Here is a 24,404-nt window from a genome sequence, read left to right on the forward strand (position 1 = left end):
TTCTTTTTAATGGCACCAGATTTTAACACCGCTCATTATGTCTAATTAAAAGCTTTTAAATTGAACGCATTTCATAAAATTTCGTTTTGTGTTCGTTTTTTAATTGATATTATTTCATTATATGGTAAGTTGAACAAAAATCTACAGTCAAACTTTAGATTTTGAGAGATTCCATGTATGCGCAACAAAAAAGAAGGTCATCAAATTATATCCGGAACCCAGATGAATCTGATACAGAAGATGAGGATCTACATGGTAATTGTTTTAGTTAAGAAATTTTGAAAACGATGGGTTTTTTTATTCTCTGCTTTTTTCTTCTTTTTTTATTCTCTGCAATGATCCATTTATTGTATTTCCTGTTGGTTTGATTTGTGGCTTATTATTTGATTCTTTCTAATGGTACCAAATTTTAATACCGCTCTTTATTTCTAATTAATAACTCATACTGAACGCATTTCTTAAAATTCTGTTTTGTGTTCGTTTTCTAGTTGATATTGTTTCATTATATGCTAATTATAGGAACGTTTCCTATGTTTCTTTTTACTTTGTTTTGTTCAGAATTATAATAGTAAATTTCAACTTTAATTTAAGTCTTTAGCGTAAAGAGTGAAGATTGGGGATAGGATAGCTCCTCCCATACGGAATAATTTTTGTTCTTCTGAAATTTTGATGTTGTTCCTTAATTTTAGTTGAAAAAACATTACTAAAAATAAGATCAATTCGTTCATAAACAAATAAAAAATTATAAAGACAGAATAACCAAGATAGAACACAAATAAATGCTCAAAGTTTCAAAATATTCATAGCTTATTATATATTTACTAGCTGTTGGTGGGGGCGCTTTGGCCCCCCCCCCCAAGCTCCCCCGCGCGCGTAAGTCGTTACGCGCCATATTAGTTACACGCCATGGTAGTTGTGTCCCTGTGTCCCACCTGTGAATATAGAGATATATATATATATATATATATATATATATATATATATATATATATATATATATATATATATATATATATAAAAAAAAAAATATATATATATATTTAATTATATATATATATTTAATAATATATATATAAATATATATATATATATATATATATATATATATATATATATATATATATATATATATATATATATATATATATATATATATACTAGCTGTTGGGGTGGCGCTTCGCGCCACCCCAACACCTAGTTGGTGGGGGCGCTTCGCGCCCCCCCAAGCCCCCCCGCGCGCGTAAGTCGTTACGCGCCATAATAGTTACGCGCCATTGTAGTTGTGTCCCTATGTCCCACCTGTGAATATAGATAGATATATATATATATATATATATATATATATATATATATATATATATATATATATATATATATATATATATATATATATATATATATATATATATATATATATATATATATATATATATATATATGGTTTTAACTACGTAAAACTTGCGAATATACAACATTCTTTGCTGTCCCATTGTCTTTGCATATAAATAAATTGTCAGGTTTACCGACTCTTGAACATGCAACATATAATGGTCCATGGGAAAACAATCTGTATTCAGATCTATACCTCATGATTCTAATGATTGCCCTTGAGCTTTGTTGATGGTGATTGCTAATCGACCATTCCCTGTCCCGGTGTCCCGGTCGTCATTTACATCCCCCTGTTTCCCCCGGTGTCCCCGTTGTAGTTGTGTCCCTGTGTCCCGGTCGTCATTTATATTCCCTGTGTCCCGGTCGTCATTTGTATCCCGGTGTCCCGGTCTGTATATACATTCGTTTTTTAGTTTTGTTTTTCTCCTTTATTTTTTTCCTTTTTTTTTCTTTTTTAGCTTATTTAGATTTTTAGATTTTTTAGTTTTTTTATTAGTTTTTAGTTTTTTTTTCTTTTTAGTTTTTTTGTCCCGGTCGTCATTTATATCCCCCTGTTTCCCCCGGTGTCCCCGTTGTAGTTGTGTCCCTGTGTCCCGGTCGTCATTTATATTCCCTGTGTCCCGGTCGTCATTTGTATCCCGGTGTACCGGTCTGTATATACATTCGTTTTTTAGTTTTGTTTTTCTCCTTTATTTTTTTCCTTTTTTTTTCTTTTTTAGTTTATTTAGATTTTTAGATTTTTTAGTTTTTTTATTAGTTTTTAGTTTTTTTTTCTTTTTAGTTTTTTTTGTAGTTTTTACCTTCTTTTTAGTTTTGTTAATTTTTTTTTTTACTTATGTCCTGGTCGTCATTTATACTCCCTGTGTCCCGGTGCTTTGTTGATTGCTAATCGAACATTCCTTTTGTCCTGGTCGCTTTCTCTTTGAGTGTCGTCATTTATTTTTTTCTTTTTTAGTTCTTTTAGTTTTTACCTTTTTTAGTTTTTTTTAGTTTTTTAGATGAAAATTTTTTTTAGTTTTTTCCTTTTTTTCTTTTTAGTTTTTTATTGGTTTTTACCTTTATGTTAGCTTATTTTTCAGTTTTTTCCTTTTTTTTAGTTTTTTTTTATTTTTTATTTTTTTTAGTTTTTTACCTTTTTTTAGTTTTTTTAGTTTTTTTAGTTTTTTAGCTTTTTTACTTTTTTTATTAGTTTTTAGTTTTTTTGTAGTTTTTGCCTTTTTTTAGTTTTTTCAGTTTTTTTTTTAGTTTTTTATTGGTTTTTACCTTTATTTTAGCTTATTTTTCAGTTTTTTCCTTTTTTTTAGTTTTTTTTAGTTTTTAGTTTTTTTAGTTTTTTACCTTTTTTTAGTTTTTTTAGTTTTTTTAGTTTTTTAGCTTTTTTATTTTTTTTATTAGTTTTTAGTTTTTTTTTGTAGTTTTTGCCTTTTTTTTAGTTTTTTTAGTTTTTTAGCTTTTTTATTAGTTTTTAGTTTTTTTTGTAGTTTTTGCCTTTTTTTAGTTTTTTTAGTTTTTTAGCTTTTTTATTTTTTTTATTAGTTTTTAGTTTTTTTTGTAGTTTTTGCCTTTTTTTAGTTTTTTCAGTTTTGACGTCACCTGATCCAGTTTTTTCAGGTGACGTCACCTGATCCACGATCCACAGATCCACAGACAACTTATTTTTATATATATAGATAGTTTTTATTTTTTACTTATGTCCTGGTTGTCATTTATACTCCCTGTGTCCCGGTGCTTTGTTGATTGCTAATCGAACATTCCTTTTGTCCTGGTCGCTTTCTCTTTGAGTGTTGTCATTTATTTTTTTCTTTTTTAGTTCTTTTAGTTTTTACCTTTTTTAGTTTTTTTTAGTTTTTTAGATGAAAATTTTTTTTAGTTTTTTCCTTTTTTTCTTTTTAGTTTTTTATTGGTTTTTACCTTTATTTTAGCTTATTTTTCAGTTTTTTCCTTTTTTTAGTTTTTTTTTATTTTTTTTTTTTTTTAGTTTTTTACCTTTTTTTAGTTTTTTTAGTTTTTTTAGTTTTTTAGCTTTTTTACTTTTTTTATTAGTTTTTAGTTTTTTTTGTAGTTTTTGCCTTTTTTTAGTTTTTTCAGTTTTTTTTTTAGTTTTTTATTAGTTTTTACCTTTATTTTAGCTTATTTTTCAGTTTTTTCCTTTTTTTTAGTTTTTAGTTTTTTTAGTTTTTTACCTTTTTTTAGTTTTTTTAGTTTTTTTAGTTTTTTAGCTTTTTTATTTTTTTTATTAGTTTTTAGTTTTTTTTTGTAGTTTTTGCCTTTTTTTAGTTTTTTTAGTTTTTTAGCTTTTTTATTAGTTTTTAGTTTTTTTTGTAGTTTTTGCCTTTTTTTAGTTTTTTTAGTTTTTTAGCTTTTTTATTTTTTTTATTAGTTTTTAGTTTTTTTTGTAGTTTTTGCCTTTTTTAGTTTTTTCAGTTTTGACGTCACCTGATCCAGTTTTTTCAGGTGACGTCACCTGATCCATCCACAGACAGACAACTTATTTTTATATATATAGAAGATATATATATATATATATATATATAATTTAAAAAAAAAGGGAATAGTTGTGGGAAAAGTGGAAGTCATGGCCAATTGTAGAAAAAAGCCAAGACAGATTGTCCAGGTTAATTTTACCCCTTTGATGGCCGTTGTTACTGTCTCCCATTTATGCTCCGTGCAACTATGTTTTTAACTACGTAAAACTTGCGAATATACAACATTCTTCGCTGTCCCACTGTCTGTGCATATAAATAGATTGTCAGGTTTACCGACTTTTGAACATGCAACATATAATTGTGCATGGGAAAACAATCCGTATTCAGATCTATACCTCATGATTCTAATGATTGCCCTTAAACTTTGTTGATGGTGATTGCTAATCGACCATTCCCTGTGTCGCCGTCGTCATTTATATATCCCCCTGTGCCCCCCGGCGTCCCCGTTGTAGTTGTGTCCCTGTATCCCGGTTGTCATTTATATTCCCTGTGTCCCGTCGTCATTTCTGTCCCGGTGTCCCAGTCTTTAATTTCTCTTTGAGTGTCCCGGTCGTCATTTATATTCCTTGTGTCCCGGTGTCCCGGTCGTCATTTGTGTCCCGGTGTCCCGGTCTGTATATACATTCGTTTTTGAATTGGTCTTGTTTTTAGTTTTCAGTTTTTTACCTTTTTTTAGTTTTTTTAGTTATACCTCATGATTCTAATGATTGCCCTTGAGCTTTGTTGATGGTGATTGCTAATCGAGCATTCCCTGTGTCCCTGTCGTCATTTATATATCCCCCCGTGCCCCCGGCGTCCCCGTTGTAGTTGTGTCCCTGTGTCCCGGTCGTCATTTGTGTCCCGGTGTCCCGGTCTGTATAAACATTCGTTTTTGAATTGGTATATGATGAAATAAATTTTTGTGTTTTTCCCCCTTTTTTTCTTTTTAGTTTTTTTTGGTTTTTACTTTTTTTTAGTTTTTTTTTCTTTTTTCTTTTTAGTTTTTTTTGTAGTTTTTACCTTTTTAGTTTTTTTTTTTTTTTAGTTTTGGTTTTCTCGTTTTTTTCTTTTTTAGTTTGTTTAGTTTTTTAGCTTTTTTATTAGTTTTTAGTTTTTTTTTCTTTTTATTTTTTGCAGTTTTTACCTTTTTTTTAGTTTTTTTAGTTTTTTTTTACTTATGTCCTGGTCGTCATTTATACTCCCTGTGTCCCTGTCGTCATTTGTGTCCCGGTGCTTTGTTGATGGTGATTGCTAATCGAACATTCCTTGTGTCCCGGTCGCTTTCTCTTTGAGTGTCCCGATCGTCATTTATATTCTCTATGTCCCGGTGTCCCGGTCGTCATTTGTGTCCCGATGTCCCGGTCTGTAATTTCGTCAGTCGAAAACATGACGTCAGTCGACACACGAACATGACGTCACTCGACAGACCCACACACACACACACAGACACCTTATTTTTATATATATAGATAAGTAAAAATTATATTGGTCATTAGAAATAAAAAAAAAATTATGAGTGTAAAGTAATTAAGACGGAAAACTAGTAACTCTTCAGAATTTGGAATCAATTGGAAAATTATCTCGAAATTTTTATTGTAGTTTTACTGAAGTTCATGTCAAAACTGTTGTTTATGCACATATAATGGGAGAAATCTTTCCTTTTCTGTGGCACAATCTCTTTTCTCAAAGTCAGCTTAGTAAAGAGTGACAGGTCTCTAACATTATTTTTTTAGCTTTTTGTATAGGATGAATAGCTGTAAAAATTTGTTTAGAGAAATATTCGATTTGACCACATGACAACTAGTCCCTCTTCAGTTCCCTTTTTTGCCGCTGAGCAATCAGCCATCAGTGGTAATTTATCAAAATCTTGACCCATTTCTTTCATTCAAAATGCTGAAATGGCTAAAAATATGTGCATCTAGGGACCCACGTAATCTCAAACTATATGGATGATTTACAAATAAATTGACTGACTCTTTAAATCTTAGTCTTTTTTTTATTTAGTCACCTATTTGCAGGCACTTAGTTATATTAGCTTTCATGTGCCAAACGCTATACCAGAATCTTCAGGGATACCAACACCCTTAATTGTCATTTTTATATAAATAGTCTTTTAAAGTATTTTTTATATAGTCTTTATATAGTTCTTATATAGTTCTTACATCTTTATATAGCCTTTATATAGTTTTTTTTATATAGTCACCTATTTACAGACACTTAGTTATATTAGCTCTATGTGCCAAACGCTATACCAGAATCTTTAGAGATACCAACACCCTTACTTGACATAACTGAAACGTAATGGCAATGCCTTTTACGAAGCAGTGCTGTCTTGATGAATTCTTGTGTACTCCATGAAAAATGTTTCATAAATGGAGAAAATGACTTATTTTGTGCCAAATAAGAAACAAACAATTTCTTCCTATAAATCCTTTTTTATGAAATTTTTTTTTCATTTTTCTTTTTTTAGCTGTCTTACGAGAGATAGTCATCGATGAAAAGGAGGATAAAGCAGAATTAAACAGAAGAGAGGATAAAGAATCAGACGAAGAAATCTTGGATGAGTATGTAATTCTCGCTTTCTTTGCCTTTAAATTCTGCGAACAAGGTTCAGTCTTTCATGAAGTTAACCTGACAAGACAAGTTCTTTTAAACGAAATTACAATAAAGGTTACTGTTAACGGGGAATACCCTCTACAGTGGATACTGCGCCCCTTAACCAACGCTATTTACTCTAAAATTTAACTTATGTTTAAGTGAAAACATTTTAGAGTGCAAAAAGTATAGCCAGTTGACGAATGTAAGTGGTTAGTTTGAACTGAATATTATGTGGTTTAAAGCAAAGGCAGATAAATAAACCCGTAAATTGTTGAGGTAGGTTTGATGTTTTTTTGTTTTTTTTTTTTTTTTTTTTTTTTTATCATATTGCGCTTGCATTTGAGTATTCTGTTCTTGAAACGTTTGTGGATATTCAAACTTAAAGGTATATATTCTTTCTGAAACAAGCGATTTAACCACAAGGATACTGGTGGAACATATACTGAAAGGGAAAGATACTTGTACCGCCTGTTGATTAGTCTCAGATCTACCCATTCACCGGAATGTTCGCCAGAACATTCAAAAAGAAAATGATCTAAACATACTTCAAAAATTCGGGAATTGTCTCACAGTTTTCAACCAGTTTCGATTGTATTTCTAATTTAAAAACCACTCCAAAAAATTTCTGAAATTCAATTTGGTAGGTTGAAAAGACTAAATCTCAGCTAGGGAATGACAGCAATATTTTTGTCTTTTTTGATGTACTGAAACAATGAGAGAACAGAAGAATAGTAATACCAAAACCTGCAAAGGGAACATAAACCGTAAGGTAAAGTGAAAGGGATGAGGGAGGGGAGCAGCCCACCTCATATACAGGATGATTTACGTTCGGTTTGGGTTTTATTATGGCGCTTACTTTCAACTGATTTTTTTTTATTATTATTTCTTAATGATTTTAGATATTAATGACTTAATGATTAGTCAGAAAATGATCTAAACATACTTTAAAAATATCATAATAAAATATTTAAAATATATCATTTAAAATATTTTTTTTTAAATATTTAAAAACTATCATAGTCATAGATTCTGGTTGATTTTAAGTAAGAGCAATGAAGATAGACTAGTAAGAGTGGGGTATGATCAGATGTTGAAAAGCGGTTTAAAAACCTTGTGCCCATCCCAAATTAAATCATTAGTCAAAATTAATTCAAAAACGTTTGACAAAAAAAAAAATGATAGTTGGTCCTAATAGGCGGTATGTTTGTCCCCTTTCGTAAAGATGAGGATGAAGACTTGGATAATTTTCTCCAGAAATGCCCGGTGCTCTTGGATTTACGGGGAATTCATTTGCATGGGACCAATTCGATGCTTCCGGTTGATCTGCAAAATAGTAACCCAACAACAATATTTCGAGTGGTAGTGTATATAGATAAATCCTTAATAAGAAGAAAAAGTTTTATATGATTAATTTCTTTTGTTGTTAGATTAGGCATATTCGCGTTGTATTCGGTTTTTGTGCGTGTTTGTAGTTCATACTGTTTTTTAATTTCCTTGCTTGTTGGTTATTTATTTATATTTTTGTGTGTATATGGCCCATGGGCTTTTGCAACACACTTATCTATCTATCTATCTAGTCATAGCTTACCAAGGGGTATCCCTCCAGACACAGTTTTTGTTTATTTCAGTGTTTCTCTTTTGGAGTTCCTATTTTCACTTGCCTAAGTCTGGGTCGTTTCCTCAACATATTTTATGAAAAGCTCCAAGTACTGTTACCAAAACAATTTTATTATTGGCTATTCCCTATTCCAATTTTTTCAGATATTTAAATATTTAAAAATACATGATAGTATTCCATTGAGTAATTTAGTTTGGATTAAACTATCTTTTTTGGAATAAAATATTACAATAATTTTTTTAGGGGGACTGGGCCATGGAGAGAGGGCCAAGGGTCAGCTCCCATGATTTGTGAATACAATATTGTTAACAAGTTATTTTTTATGGGATTTTGGGCCATTAAGGGAAGAAAAGGTGTCAGCTTCCACGATTTTTGGATTAAAGTATCGTTAAGAAGTTCTTTGTGTTTGAGGGGGCGAGGGTTCGGGACATAGAGGGAGGGACATGGGTTATTTCCTATAACTTTTTAAACGAAACATCGTTAATAATTTTTTTAGAGGTCGGGTGTTTTTTATTGGGGGAGGGGGGCTATGAGGGAGTGCCAGGAGTCAACTCCCACAGTTTCGAAATAAATTATTGTAAATAAATTTGGTTTTTTGGGAGGGGGTTCGGACCATGGAGGGTGGGCCAAGGGTTTGATCCCATGATTTTCCGGAATAGGGTTTGGTTAATAAGCTGTTGTTGTTTTTTCGTGGGGAGGTTAGGCCACAGAGGGAGGGCTGGGAGTCACCTCCTATGATTTTCTGAATAAAATGTCGTTTACTTTTTGGGGTGAGGGTTAGGGTCGTGGAGGGAGGGCCAAGCGTCAGCTCCCATGGCTTAGGAAAAAAGAATTGTTAATATTTTTTGGGGGGTGTTTGGGTCATGGAGGGAGGACCAGGAGTCAGCTCCCATGATTTTTGGAATAAAATATCATTATTTGTTGTTTTTTTTTTGGGGGGGGGGGCTTTGGCCATGGGGTGTCAGCTCCCATGATTTATCATCGAAGAATGTTTTTAAGGGGGAATTGGTCCGTGGATGGAGGGCCAGGGGTCAGCTCCAATTATTTTTGAACACAATATTGTTAACAAATTGCTTTTTATGGGGTATCGGGCCATTTAGGGAAGGCCAGGTGTCAGCTCCCATGATTTTCGGATTAAAACATCGTTAAAAAGTTTTTTGTGTATGGATGGAGGTGTCGGGCTATAGAGGGAGGGACATGGGTCATTTTTCATGATTTTTAAAATAAAGCATCGTTAACAAGTTCGTTTAGAGGGAGGGTGTTTTTGTTTTGTGTGGGGGGGGGGGTGGTTGGGCTATGAAGGAAGTGCCAGGAGTCAGCTCCCATAGTTTTAGAATTAATTATCGTAAATAAGTTTGATTTTTTGGGGAGGGGGTTCGGTCCATGGAGGGGGGGCCAATTGTTAGCTCCCATGATTTTTTGGAATAATATAGGGTCAATAAGCTGTTGTGTTATTTTTTTCTGGGGTGGGCTAGGCCACAGAGAGGGGGCTGGGACGGAGAGAGAGAGGGCAACTCATCAACTCATTGATGAGTTGTTGTTTTTTTTTGGGGGGGGGGGGTCGGGCCATGGAAGTGATGGGTCTGCTCTCATATGTTTGGAATAAAGTATCATTAATAAGTTGTTCTTTAGGGGAGTTGGATCAGGGAAGGAGGACCAGGGTCATATCCTTCAATTTTTGAGATAAATTATCGTTAATAGGATTTTTGAGTGGGGGGGGGGGGGTCGGGCTTATGTGATCTTTGAGCATATTTAAGAACTCTACTAAAAACCCTATATGCTCCTTCAGCGTATCTTACAACACTGGCCCTCAAGCTGGCAACCTTGCAGTTTTGTTATATTATCTTAGATCTATTTTGAACTAAATGGCTATCTAAAAAATTTGATAAGGGAAAAATGGGCAGAGGGGAGGGGCTAGTAGTCCTCCGGTCTCTTGACTCTTAAAGAGGGAACTAGAACCTTCGATATCCAATCGAATGAGTCCCTTCCAAAGTTTATACGACCAGCCCTTCCATGAAAAACTTATATGCCCCCCGAGCATAACTTAAAATACTTGCCCCCAGGTTCTGGGGGGTTGTATAAACACCCCCACCCCTAGGACTTTCTGTTATATGATCTTCGGTCTATTTTGGACAACATATTGCCTTAAAATTTAAACGGGTGCATTTGCGAGAAGGAGGGTGTGTGTCTGTGTGTGGGGGGGCTAGGGTGGTCACATTTGACTCTTAAAAGAGAACTAGAACTTTCAATTTATAATCATTTGAGTTCCCTCTGAAGTTCATACGACCACCAATTCCATAAAAACTTTAAATGCCCCTGGGGCATAAATTAAAACCCTTTCCTCTGGCTTTGGAGGGTTGTATTGATTCTGAAATTTTTGTTGTCTTATTGTTGAACTATTTCGAACAAAACATCTATCTCAAATTTTTTATCAGATGCTTTTGGAGAAAAGAGGATGGGGTAGGTAGATGGCCTCTGATAACTTTTGACTCTTAAAAAGGAACTAGAACCTTCAATTTCTAGTCACATGAGAAATTTATACGACCTCTTCTTATATAAAAACCTTATATACCCCCAGATATAACTTCCAATACTGGATCCCGGGCATTGGGAGGTTGTGTCAGCCTTGGAGTTTTTGTTCTTTGATCTTTGAAGTTTTTGGAACAAAATGGCTATCTCGAAATTTTGATCAAATGTATTTGGGGAAAATAGGGCCTTGGGGATGGGCGGGCTGTAGCCCTCCAATCACTTGTGAATCCTAAAAAGAACACTAGAGCTTCCGATTTCTAATCAAATGAGCCCCCTCTGAAGTTTATACGATCATCCTTTCCATAATAACCATATATGCCCCCAGGGCATAACTTACAACATTTGCCCCCGGCAAGGACTGTGTTGTGAGAGGGTTGTGTTGACCCCGGAGTTTTCGTTATCTGATATTTGAACTAATTTTAACAAAGCGTCTATCCAAAAAAAATTATTGTGTGCATTTGGGGGAAAAGGAGTGGGGGGTTTGTTGCCCTCCGATCACTTTTGACTCTCAAAAAGCGCACTAGAACTTTTGATTTTCCAACCAAATGAGCCCCCTGAAAAGTTTATATTACTACCCCTTCCACATGAAGTGCCTCTGGGAAAAAAATAAAACACTGGATTCTTATGGCTTTTAGTTTAGATAACCGTATAGCATTGCCTCTGATCCTGCATAGCTGGCAAGATATTGCAACCTGGTAGCAGTGACTTTGCTTTATCCTCTAACGTAACTGTGCGTACATTAAAAGTCTCATACGAATTTATAGTATAAGAATGTTATTTAAGATTTGACTAGAGACAGTAGTGGGCTAGTCTTCGCCCATGCCCCTAATACTAAATATGAATTTTGCTCCCAACACTCTCCCTTCCTTTTTTTCAACAGTACCATGAAATTTTAGCGCCACCCCCAAGCCATTACCAATGTATTGTAAACAACCTATTTCAAGGACCTGAATACATACAGTATTTGTCAATTCCCCTCCTTAAGTTAAAATTGTAAATTTGATAGGCTCTCTTATCCTCTGCACTTCCTCAAAATTTTAACTTATCCATTAAGCCATTCCCAAAATGCTGTCAATAATTTGAAAAATCAGGTGCACATTTCGTATTTTGATTTGCTCAGGTACGTGTGTCGTTTCTGTAGTACACTTTTCGGAACTCTTTGAATTTTGACCTAGCAATCGATCGATATGAGCTCACTCAAAATACAGCTAATTTGGAATATACAGTTTTTACAGATATGTACAGAAATGTGGCTCATGACATCTGGAGGGATATTCCTTAAATGCTTGGATTATTTGAACAAAGTTAGTGTCTAAAAATTTTGATTGGATCTCTTTGGTGTAGTGGGGAGGGACGATTAGAAAATAAAGGCACGGGAGCGAGGCTGGTTGCCTTTCAATCACTTTCAAGTCTTACGAAAGGCCCTAAAACTTTGAATTTACTATTTCTGTGGCCCATAGTCGTTTTGACATTTTGCATAAGGTATTTGATAACCTGGGTGCACCTAGTGTCTTTTGATTTTCCTCCCTGCTTCACCCATGTATGAATGAAGTCCAGTAGGAGCTTACCGTACAAAGATATTATTTTTGTATGATGGACTGGAGACAAAAATTTTTGGCCCCTTCCCCTCCCCAGGACAAAATGGATTTCACTTAGCGCACTACTTCCCCTTTCGTTCTACAGCAGTGCCTGGAAACTTCTTTTCCATTCCCTAATCCGGCCCAAGGATGTTGCAGAGATGGTATTCTGATGACCTGGATATTTAATACTTTCCTATTTACCTTGCCCCTCCCCAAATTCAAAATTTAAGATCTACTTTACCCTCTTCCAGTATTCCCTCAGAATTTCAACTAGGTTCCTTAAGTGGCTAATTTCCATGCACAAAATATTGCAGATAAAGTATTTTTATAGCCACTTAGCTGTCCCTTATTATTGTACATAAGCAATTTTGACAACCTGACAACACACAGTTTCTTTTGATTTATCTTGCTACTTAACCATGCATAGATAAAAACTCTCGCTGGAGCTTATAGCTCAAAAATATTATTTTGTCCGGATTCAAGATAAAGTATTGTTTCGCCCTTCTAACTCCTACCCAACACTAAATTTGAATTTCTGTTGCCCAACTCCTCCTTTTTTTTCCCCAAGAGTCCCTGAAAATTTCACTTTCATCCCCAAAGACGTTCCCAAGACGTTCAGATACGGTACATCGATGAACTAGATTCACTCATTGTCTTTTGATTTACCTCTGCTCCCTCTCCTATGCTCCCTCATCTCGACTTCACTAGCCGTACCCGAGATATTATAAGTTTAATTCGGAAAATCTGGTACACATCGCATCTTCAGATATATTTGGCTGCATGGGTCGTTCCCAAAGTGCACTCTTGCGAAACACTAAGAATTTTGATATAGTGAACGATTTGTAAGAGTTCGCCCTATTTGCAGCTAATCAGGAAATCAAGGGTATCATTCTATCCTATTTTTAGACCCCCAGCTTCTTTGGTCAAGGTCATGGATTTTTTTTTTTTTTTTTTTTTTTTTTTTTGCAGTTGTGAGTTCATAACAGATTATGAACTCACAACTAAGATTAAGAGAAAATTATTTTCTATGGTATTTCTCTGATCTTTATTATGCAGAAGGCCCTCCCTTCCAGGTGCCTGCCTTGTGAAAATGATGAATTTTAAACCGCAATATTCAACCGCCCATAAGAGCAAAGATTTGGTGTAACTGGAAAAAGAAGCTTAATCGAAACCTTGAGTTAAATAAGCTTCTCTGGCAGCTGCTTCTGAAAAGTTAAATGATTCGTAAAATAATGTTTTTCTTTGTTTGTCTGAACCTTCGTTTTTGTGTTATCTAAAAGGGAGGGCATAGATGAGAAGGGCAAAGTTTGTGTTATTTTGTTGCTGAAACTCAGAGAGTGTTTTTTTTAGTTCATGTTGGCTATCTTTTAGAAGAAAAAAAGAATACAAAAACACCCAATATTTGTTTTTAATTTTCTTCTTTTCTAGCCATCCGCTTTAAAAGATGAGTTTCATCAACCTCATTGTTAATCTGCTATTTTAAAGGCATACGCTTCTTCCTAAAGGTCTAATTTAATTTTCCATCTCCCTATCCAGTGATAGTGATTTTTAGTTTATATTGGCTATCTTTTAAAAGAAAAAAAAAGAATTCAAAAATACCCAATATTTGTCTTTTATTTTCTTCTTTTCTAGCCATCCGCTTTAAAAGATGAGTTAGAATTGCAGTTTCATTAACCTCATTGTTAATCTGCTATTTTAAAGGCATACGCTTCTTCCTAAAAGTCTAATTTAATTTTCCATCTCCGTGGTTTTTAGTTTGTATTGGCTATCTTTTAAAAGAAAAAAGAATACAAAAACACCCGATATTTCTTTTTTATTTTCCTCTTTTCTAGCCATCCGCTTTAAAAGATGAGAATTGCAGTTTCATCAACCTCATTGTTAATCTGCTATTTTAAAGGCATGCTAATAACGTTTATGTAAACCATACGCTTCTTCGCAAAAGTCTAATTTAATTTTCCATCCCCCTTCCCTATCTACAGTGCCTTTAGTGTGGCACCGAAAAGAGTAGTGTAAAGAGAAGAGTGCGGAATTGTGCTCTCCTGAGGCAACTTGGTGCTGCTATGCGTTCGCAGCAGTACTAGTACCATTTGTATTTCTTAGATAGTCTGTCTGAGATTAATTTTGGGTACTTGACCGTACTATCACTGTAGTCTTTTCTTTTCAGGGAACCGCTCTATGACAAAAGGGGACGTATTGTTGGAACCGATATAGATCCTTGTGACTGCCTAAGGGACAAATGTCCAGGGTGTTTTTTCCCTTGCCCTGACTGTAAGTCTAATAAATGCGGAGACGAGTGCAGGTAATTTTTTCTTAATTTTATATGCGGAATCTTAATAAGTGTTTTTCTCAATATGCTACCTAACAGTGTATGGAAATACTTATACGCTTGGCTAATTGTAAGCGTTCAGTTCTTGTAATTGTAAGCGTTTAATTGTAAAGTTTCAGTTCTGAAATATGAAGATATAGCTAGTTCTTAACAGAATGTATTTATTGGCTCCTGGTCTCGTGCTGTACTGATTAGTCTTAAACGTATTTAATGACACAAACTAAACAGATAATTCATTTAATGTCTTTAAATTCATCAGTCAAGTTCCAAGGCCATTAGAAAATTTCGTGGCTTACCTACGGGCCTGTTCACGATGAGATTTTATTTGTACCGAGATTTAGCTTGCGCTAATTTCAGCCAATCAGATTTGTCACAGACTTTTCTGATTGGTTGAAAAAAAAACAATTAAAAATTTGATCGGCTCAAGCTAAATCTCTGTATTGGTAAAATATAATTATGAAACGGCTTTTAGGAAGATCTTGTGGCACTATTGGATGTCGCGACTCATTGGTTAAGAAATGTTGCACTAAGTTAAGCTCTTATAAAAGACAGTAGATTTTATCAGAGAACGACCAAATACTACCGCTTTGCGAGTTCTGGCTGACGTGTCTGTTTGAAGAAGAGATTCTCTGTAGCTTTCCTAAGATGTTAATTAAAAAAAAATGCTTGAACAAAAAAAACAGGTAACAGGGAGCTTTTAAGAATAAAGAAAAAAACATTCTATTTTCGGCTAGGATTTTTGTTTGTGACATTTTTCCAATTTCGTTGAAACTAGCAGAGCAACAAAAAAAGAAGCAAAATTGCAATTTATTGCGGGCTAAGGAAAAACCAACTAAAAGCCAAAAAAGTAGCTGAACTTAAACAATAAATGGAGAATGAAAGTAAAACATTCAAATATTCTATTAGAATACACGGAGCAGATATCTACGTTGAGTTTTTCTTCTCTGGAGTCTATTTGTGCTTAAGTCCTATTCCTGTCTTCCTATTTTTTTATTATTATTTTTTTTATTCCAGCTAAAATATTTGTTTACTGGCAGGAAAAATGAATTTTTCAACTCAGATCTAAAACGCAAACACACAGAACATTTGTCCATGGTAAAGATTTTTTTTTCTTTTTTTTTTGTCGAACGACATAAATTTCATCTGCTGAAGCGAGATTTGACTCTTCTCATTACATAATTTTAGTGTTACAGTTAAATTCATTGTTCAAAGATTTCGACTCCTTTTTAAGTAAATTATTACGGTTTCTCCTTCTTCACAACTCCCAAACTTAGTTTTGCAACCATAATTTTATAGGTTTAGGTGGATTTCTGAAGGACAGACAGAAAATACATTAGAATTCAAAGTAGAGAATTTTTCATAATTCTCGGTGAATAATCCTATACGTAAGAATTTTTGGGACAATTTGACATGTTCAAAGATTTTAGGAATAGCTCCAAAATAAAAGGAAGCTATTTTCTCGACAACTGTTCAACTCCTCTCTTGTTATGATAAAAGCAGTAGAATTTGGTGTAAAAACAGAAGAATTACAAAAGAGTCGTTTGAGGACATTGCAAAAGTTGTTTTTACTTAGAAATTAAAATTTTGTATTTTATTTCCAAATTGTTTCTATTTTTGACATTAAAATAGTAAGAAGAAAATTTGATTGAATACTAACATCGAACAAAATGTGACGTGACATTGTTAGTTGTATGAAGTAGGATTCCATATAGAAAGACACACGTATGTGAAATGGTGCGTCAAACACTATAGGAAACTAGCTAACCTTTGATTTGAACTTGTCTATTTTGACTAGAAAATTAGCTACGCCGTTTCGTCTCTGAGTAAAATCATCAGGCGAGTAATGAGTAAGTATGAGTAAAAAAATCATAAACATACTAGTAAGAAATTCCAAATGGACCATAAATTAGAAGTAGTGCCTTTGTAAAATTGCTTTTTATTTTATTGAACCTTTAACTTTTGCCTCGGCTTGTCTTTTGTCATTATGAAAGACATATCGCCGAACCTTTGTTTCTTTTAATTGTTCAGGTGGCGGGACAAAAACCTCTCCTTTTGCCCCAGCTTGTCTTTTATCATTATTAAAGGCACATCACCGAACCTTTCTTTCTTTCAGGTGGTGGGACAGAAACTTTGTTTTCTTTCAACGATTTTTCTAGTCCAGGTTTTTGGTTTTCAAAGGCATGGTAGGCATTGATGACCTTATCAGTGTCTAAATCCAAAACCTAATAAATTATTGCTACCATTTTCAATTTGTTCAGTTCGTCTTACTTCGGCTTGTCTTTCGTCATTATGAAACGCATGTCGCCGAACCTTTCTTTTTTAACAAAGGTATGGTAGGCATTGATGACCTTATCCATATCAAATATCCCAAACCCAATCATCATCGCTATCATTTTCAATTTTGACACGTTTTGATTCTCGCTTTCCAGGTTGATTTTCATTGACTCGCTCACATGTTTGGTGTCGCATGGCTTCTAACCGCGTGTGTCTTTGCTTCTCATTTTTGACTTGCTCATATCCTCGGCGTCGCATGTCTTCTAACTGTGTGTGTGTGCTCTTCATTTTCATTTTTGACACACCGCCGCTGTTCTTTTAACCGTGTGTGTATTTGCTCTTCATTTTCTTTTTTGACTTGCTCACATGCTCGGTATGACATGTCTTCTAACCCTGTGTGTCTTTGCTCTAAATTTTCATTTTGAAAGGCCGCCACTTTTTTCTAACCGCGTGCGTCTTTGCTCTTCATTTTCATTGTTTACTCGCTCACTTACTCTGTGTTGTATTTCATCTAACCGCGTATTTCTTTGCTCTTCATTTCATTTTTGACACGCTCTTATTGTCGTTTTCGCATATCTTCTAACCGCCCGTATCTTTGCTGTTCATTTTCATTTCACCGCCGGGTCCCGGCACGCGGCACTCTTCTATATATGGATTCTCACTATCGCTTGTCTTCTAAACGTAGACGATTTGAGCCTTTTCTTGATGTCATGATGTCCAAAAAGGCCTTAAATTACAAGTTATGCTTTTGTAAAATTACGTTTTTCTTATTGGACCTTTAACTTTTGCCTCGGCTTGTCTTTTGTCATTATGGAAGACATATTGCTGAACTTTTGTTTCTTTTAATTGTTCAGGTGGTGGGACAAAAACTTCTTTTTTTGCCTCAGCTTATCTTTTGTCATTATTAAAGACATATTGCCGAACCTCTGTTTCTTTTAATTGTTCAGGTGGCGGGACAGAAACTTCTTTTTCTTCTAACGATTTATCTAGTCCAAATTTTTATTATGAAAGGTATGGTAGGCGTTGATGACCTTATTCATGTCTAAATCCAAAACCTAATAACCATCGCTATCATTTTCAATTTGCTTAGTTTGTTTTACCTTGGCTTGTCTTTTGTCATCATGAAATACATACCGCCGAACCTTTGTCTTTTAACAAAGGTATGGTAGGCATTGATGACTTTTCCATGTCAAAATCCCAAACCCAATCATCATCTCTTATTATTTTCAATTTTGGAACGTCTTGATTCTCGCTGCCCAGTTCGATTTTCATTGACTCGCTCACATGTTTGGTGTCGCATGTCTTCTAACCATGTGTTTCTTTGCTTTTCATTTTCATTTTTGACCTGCTCACATGTTCGGTGTCACATGTCTTCTAGCCGCGTTTGTCTGCTCTTCATTTTCATTTTTGACACGCCGCTGCTGGTCTTCTAACCGCGTGTATTCTAAACGCCCTTCATTTTTCATTTTTGACTCGCCCACATGCTCTGTGTAACATGTCTTCTAACCGCGTGTGTCTTTGTTTTTCATTTCATTTTTGAAACGCCACCACTTTTCTTCTAACCGCGTGCGTCTTTGCTCTTCATTTTCTATTTTGACTTGCTCACTTGCTCAGTGTCTCGTGTCTTCTTACCGCGTGTTTCTTTGCTATTCATTTCATTTTGACACGCTCTAATTGTCATTTTCGCATACCTTCTAACCGCTCGTATTTTTGCTCTTCATTTTCACTTTTGAAACATTTTTGGATTGGATTATTTCAGAGAATTTAGCAATGGTGTTTGCTTTTGCTGCCCGTATTAGTGTTGTCGCAATTGATGATCCAGACTGTCGAACTATGCATGACATCATATAAGAAAATGCTTACATGATGTAATAAGAAATGCTTATATGATGTACTAACATAGCACAACACGTCATTTGCAAAAACCAAAATTATGGCTCTTAGCGAGGTTTCTCAGACTTCCGACCTATCTAGGTCGTTTTTTTTTTTCTTCTATCAAAGTGCTTGGTAACCAACATAAACAAATGGTCAAACAGATGTATTAAGATACTTTTAATAGTTGAAATCTGTGTTTATTTCTTCTAGGAAAAATCGCACTTTCTACTATGAAAAGGCAGTGACGGACGGTCCGGGAGAGATGCTCATAAACAAGCATTTTGGAAATACGTGATTTTATCATTGCTATTTTTATATTTTTGTCTATGAATCTTTATTTATTACAGTTGTCTTTTTTTACGTTACTATACGCTATTTTTGTTCACTTTTAGGAGTGACGTCCTTCTATCACCTATAGACAACTAAATCGCAACAAGCAACCGCTACCTAGGTCTAATATTTATTTTTAAAAAAAATCTTTTTCTCGAGACTGACTTTAATTCATTTGTAGTGGAAAATTGGTATGTTTTCAGAGTGATATATGTGGCTATGATTATGCCATACACCTGTAGTAGAATTCTTCCGTTCAGGAAAAATTGAGGCATGAAACTGCATTCTTTTTTAAATCCCTGCGCCTCCCCTCTCCTCGATAAAATTCTGATTCTCGGGCTTAGATGTACCTGGTTATGCAACTACAATGATGTTTTGGAGGCAAACAATAATTACACTTTTTTTCCAAAGGCGTATCCAGGGTTTTATGGGGGGAGGGGGGTACAGAAAACTTTACAAAACGCATCAAAAATTTGTTTATGTACATTTTGTTACTTTTTTACATGTCGGACAAAGCTTTTTTTGTGGGGGGAGGGGGTTAAGCCCGGTAACCCCCCTCTCCTGGATTGAGCCTTGATCTTAGTTTATGCCAAATCAAATACCTTCAAAATAAAAGAAAGAGAATGGCAAAATTCATTTCAGGAAATGTTCCCCATTCCTTTTATTATTTTGCTCAAACTGCTTTGAAACACTTTGAAAGCTATAGTACCTCCATGAACTTGCTTTATTGTTCTTTCTTCAAAGGTTCTGATTCTATTCTGGAAATGGGTGGTTTTCCTTGCCTCCCCTCCTCCCTTGTCCTTTTTCTCTCGCTCTACCGATTTTTTCTCTCTCCCTCTGTTTTCTGAAAGTCCTCTACCAAAATGCTGAAATAGCATTAGATTGAGACTGTAACTGTAGTTCTTTTGGCAAAAGATTCCAGGTTCAAATGTTAATTTTTGGAAGCTCAGGATAATTGCTTCGGTGAGGTGGCATCACTTTCCTTTTTTTTCCTTTGTTAGAGTGAGTTGTTTTCTCGTGTCAAGTGGAAAAAGTGGAACAAATTCTATCCGTTTTGCCTTCAAATATTTTTTTTCCAATTTTCCTTCGTCGTGTTAATTCAAGGAATCATTTGCCTGCAATTACAAGTTGCTTTACAACTACCATGTTACAATTGCCATGATTTCTTAAATGAATTACAATGACCATAGTTACTATATTTAAAATTTACCCAAATTACCATTATAATTACCATAACTTACGATTACCATACATCTTGAGAACAACCTAAATACACCTTTACACACCATAATTAATGCGAATGGCCATATTTTTGGCTCTATCAATGAGCAGTTTTGGTTGTCATTATGTTCAGATAATATTGCTCTCCATGGCTGTCATTGTTGTGGAGGAAACATTGCCTAGTTGTTCAATAAAAGTTAATTCATTTCAACTAAAGAAATTGCAAGAGAGAAGAATTGAAATTGCCTAAGTAGGTAATTAATTCGGCATGACAGGCGAAACAAGTGTCTCTGTCAATAATGGAAAACTGGTTATAGAAATGTATCCAAAAGTGCCTTCAATATAGTCCTGCAAGCTTTATTTTTAAGTAAGCTCAAGCGATGATGAGAATGAAAAAATATCATGAAATGTCCATTTTTATCTTGGAAGTTAAAGTGTTGCTCTAAAAAGAAGAAATAAAAATCGCATCACCTTTCATTTGTTTATTGTATGAAGGATAGTGCATATTTAGTGTAGGATAGTGCGTTTTTCTTTGTAGTCTGTGTAAACATTTCCAATAAAACTGAAATTTGCGCTCCAAAGTACATTTTTTATTTAGGTTACATTCAGATTTCATAACTCATACAAATGGGGAAAATGATGGTTGTCACAAATTGCCACAGTTTTCCGTTTGGTTTTCCTGTAGGTACTACAGGATTTCCGGCAGACTTTTGTTCTAGAGGAACCTAAGGTCTATGATTTTCCTCTGGCCTGCAAAGGAATAACCTGGTTACTTTTAAAGAAGAATGTGCATAATTATTTTGTTCTGAGATAATAGAAAAACATAGAGAAATTGTTGGTTTTTGAACCAAGAAAAATTTATGCAAACGATATTTAACAGAGGTGAATATAAAAACTTTCCATGTTAATAAGTCTTGGACTTTCCCTTTGGGTTTTCCCATGGGAAATCCCGTGTGTGTAAATGCAGCATAAGGCTTTGCTCTATTTCAATGTTGATATACTTTCAAGCATAAATGCTTAGGAAGTTTGAAAAGAACATTTTTAAACAAACAAAGAAAAACGCTTAGAAAGAATAGGGAAAATTTTCTTAAGATTGTGGAATTCAATTCAATGAATATTTCGGTCCTGTGTCAAAGGGCCGTTCTCAGCACAGCACAAGCAAGAATATAAAAAAAGGAACTTACATTAAAGTACAAACTTTAAAACTGAAAATCTTTTTAAAATTTTAAAACAGCCTAGCATCATTACTTCAACGGTGTTTAACCAGGACTGATAAATAAACTGAGGTGAAATTATAAAATTCATTCAAATGAAATAAAAATAATCAAATACACGCTTTCAAAGCTAATGTTGTATTTTTGACAGCAAGCCTCAAAGGGCTTTATGTAACAGGTTCATTACTATTGTCTATTGGTTTAGTAAAATATTTCGTGAGATCATTTTTAATTAATTTCGTGTATAAAAAATTTAATGAGTATTCTCTCAAGCCCCTATTTAAGGAGATACTACGATTTATTTTGAGTCTAATTTCAACTGATTCCCGAAACGCCTGTTTTTTACCCAAATCATTACTATAATAATCATTAATGAGAGAGGGTTTTTCAAAAAGTATTTTGTGGCTGGGGCTATTAAAAATGTCGCTACCTAAAGCAGAATCCAATGAATAATTAGAACTATTAGAAAATAATGCTTTATCTATTTTTTCTTTAAGATGGCGTTGGCGTTTTTCTAAATTCTGATGGATTCTGCCACCATAGTAATTGCTGCAGTCACATGGTGTTTGATAAACCCCTCTTTGACTAGTAACTGGGATTTTATCTCTACCTGAGTTTAAGAAATTAGTAATTTTAAAATTATTGGTGAAAACTACGCTCAGATTATTTTTTGTGCAAATATTTTTAATTTGTTGTAATTTTTCGAATTTACGAAACAAAGATTATATTTGAGGGCTTATCAAGAGCCTTACATTTTGAAATTTCTTTGATTTTACGGGAGTGTCTTTTTAGTGTTATTGACAAAAAGAATGGGATATCTGTTACCAAAAAGAATATCTCTGATATAATTTATTTCTGCTGTTATGTACGAATCGGAGCAAATGCTCAGGGTATTTAAATGATTTTATTGTCAAACGCATTACTGGTCATGCCGATCAGTGGCAGTTCTCGTCATACTAAAAGATAAGGCACTAAACATATAAAAATCACAGCCATAGTCGTCGTCATACAAATTTATATGTTGACTCGAAATATCAAACAGTTCGTGGTAACGAACTGAAGTAAGGAGCGACCCGGCTCAATAGTAATCAAAACTCTAAAAAATGGAATTTTGATACCATTAGCTACATCAAAATAATCGCATTTTAATGCTGATTTTAAATATATAAGTTTCATCAAGTTTAGTCTTACCTATCAAAAGTTACGAGCCTGAGAAAATTTGCGTTATTTTAGAAAATAAGGGGAAACACCCCCTAAAAGTCATAGAATCTTAACGAAAATCACACCATCAGATTCAGCGTATCAGAGAATCATACTGTAGAATTTTCAAGCTCCTATCTACAAAAATGTGGAATTTTGTATTTTTTGCCAGAAGGCAGATCACGGATGCGTGTTTATTTGGTTTTTTTTTTTGTTTTTTGTTTGTTTTCTTTCCCAGGGGTGATCATATCGACCCAGTTGTCCTAGAATGTTGCAAAAGGGCTCATTCTTACTGTTTTACTGTTTTAAAAAGAAGAGTTGAGAGAAAGAATCAAACTTTAGCGTAAAGAGCGGGGCGCTGATGAGGAAGCAGCCCCTTTCATATACGAAGTAATTTCTGTTCGTTTTAAGTTCTAATGTCGCTCCTTATTTTCAGTTAAAAAAAACTTGTTTTTTTTATTTAATCACAAACAGAGTCAAACCAAAACCTAAGACATTGAAATCCAACTACCTGTAAAAAGAACTAAATAAGTAACTCCAAGTACAAATTAAAGATAAAAAATACTTTAAAGTCAACAACGAACAACAAATAAATATGTACAATTATTGATGAGTGAGAGCATTTTTTAAAATCTTGACAAACGAAGGAACAAAATTATTTGCGTAACGCATTTATCGTGCTGGTACCGGCTGAATTTTAGGTACCGGTTCAGCTGCTTGTCTCGGGAGCCGTTGACGCGAAAGGAGATGCTCAGGGGGGGGGGAGGATTTCACGAAGCCGTGAATTTGCCAAAATACCGATACCAAATTTGAAACACATTACTGTTCGTCGCAACTTGTTGAAAGAGCTATAAAGGAAAATTGTTTTAAAAGGGAGCAATAAGGGACTTTGGAAGATTTAGACCAGAAGAGGTCGGTATTGGATCATTTTCAGGTGTTCCTTCTAGTCCGAAGTCAGACCGTAATGTCAAGCGGGACAAGCATATTCTACCAGCGGTCTGATAAACGTGAGGAAAATACGCAATAATTGGGGGTCGGGATACCATGACGATCAAGAACTTTTAAAGAAAGGATACCCAGGTTTGCCCGTTTGATCATCTTCTCTGTCTGTTTTTCCCACTTTTGGTAATCTATGAGATATATTCCTAACAGTTTGATATCCTTGATTCTGCAACCTTAAACATTCTGTAAAACAAGTGATGAGTTGGCCTTCAGAAAAGAAAAAAATAATACGAGCGGTTTTTCGCGATTGACGATCATTTTGCCCTTCATAGCTTGGCGTAATAAACCCGCTATTATTTTATCTTTCTCGCTTGAAACGCTCACAACCTAGCTCCAGTACGGATAAATCTTCAACGAACTTAAAGCGATCTGACTCATCATTTGGCAACTCGTTTACCATAGCCGAAAAAAGGAGAGGGCTCACACCTGTTCCCTGGGAAACTCCCCAGTAGATTGGCTGGGGAATAGAATAGGCTGATTTGTACTTTGTGTTTTTACTTCTACCTGAAATAAAATTTGCAACTATTATTGTCTTATTAAAATTTTTCAATAGCTTTCAGATAAGCGTTCTATGGTAGATCAAATCGAGTACTTTCTTTAAGTCAACAGAGATGAGGTTGACCCAGCGCTCCGGTTCATCTATATGCTTTGAAATCTGTCAAGCAAACTGACCAAAGTAATGGCTTGTCGAAACTTTGTCGAGCACTCAAAAATCCAAGAAAAGCATTGATGAGATCAGCAGAAATATTGAGTGGTGTAGTATTGGTCTTCTTCAGTTTCTTC

At 34.5% G+C, this 24,404-nt stretch overlaps 1 protein-coding gene across 2 annotated transcripts in view; it reads left to right on the plus strand.

Annotated features, from left to right (window-relative positions):
* Positions 1-19,019, plus strand: part of LOC136026956 (uncharacterized) — a 37,730-nt gene extending 18,711 nt beyond the window's left edge. For both annotated transcript variants that reach the window (XM_065703818.1, XM_065703828.1), the window contains exons 4-6: positions 6,325-6,418; positions 14,344-14,478; positions 18,865-19,019. In XM_065703818.1, coding sequence (XP_065559890.1) covers positions 6,325-6,418; positions 14,344-14,478; positions 18,865-18,949 — 314 coding nt within the window. In that variant the 3' untranslated portion in view covers positions 18,950-19,019. The remainder of the gene's footprint in view (positions 1-6,324; positions 6,419-14,343; positions 14,479-18,864) is intronic.
* Positions 19,020-24,404: the final 5,385 nt, after the last annotated feature.

The sequence above is a fragment of the Artemia franciscana genome, chromosome 1, assembly GCF_032884065.1.
Source record: "Artemia franciscana chromosome 1, ASM3288406v1, whole genome shotgun sequence".
NCBI classification, from domain to species: Eukaryota; Metazoa; Arthropoda; class Branchiopoda; order Anostraca; family Artemiidae; genus Artemia; species Artemia franciscana.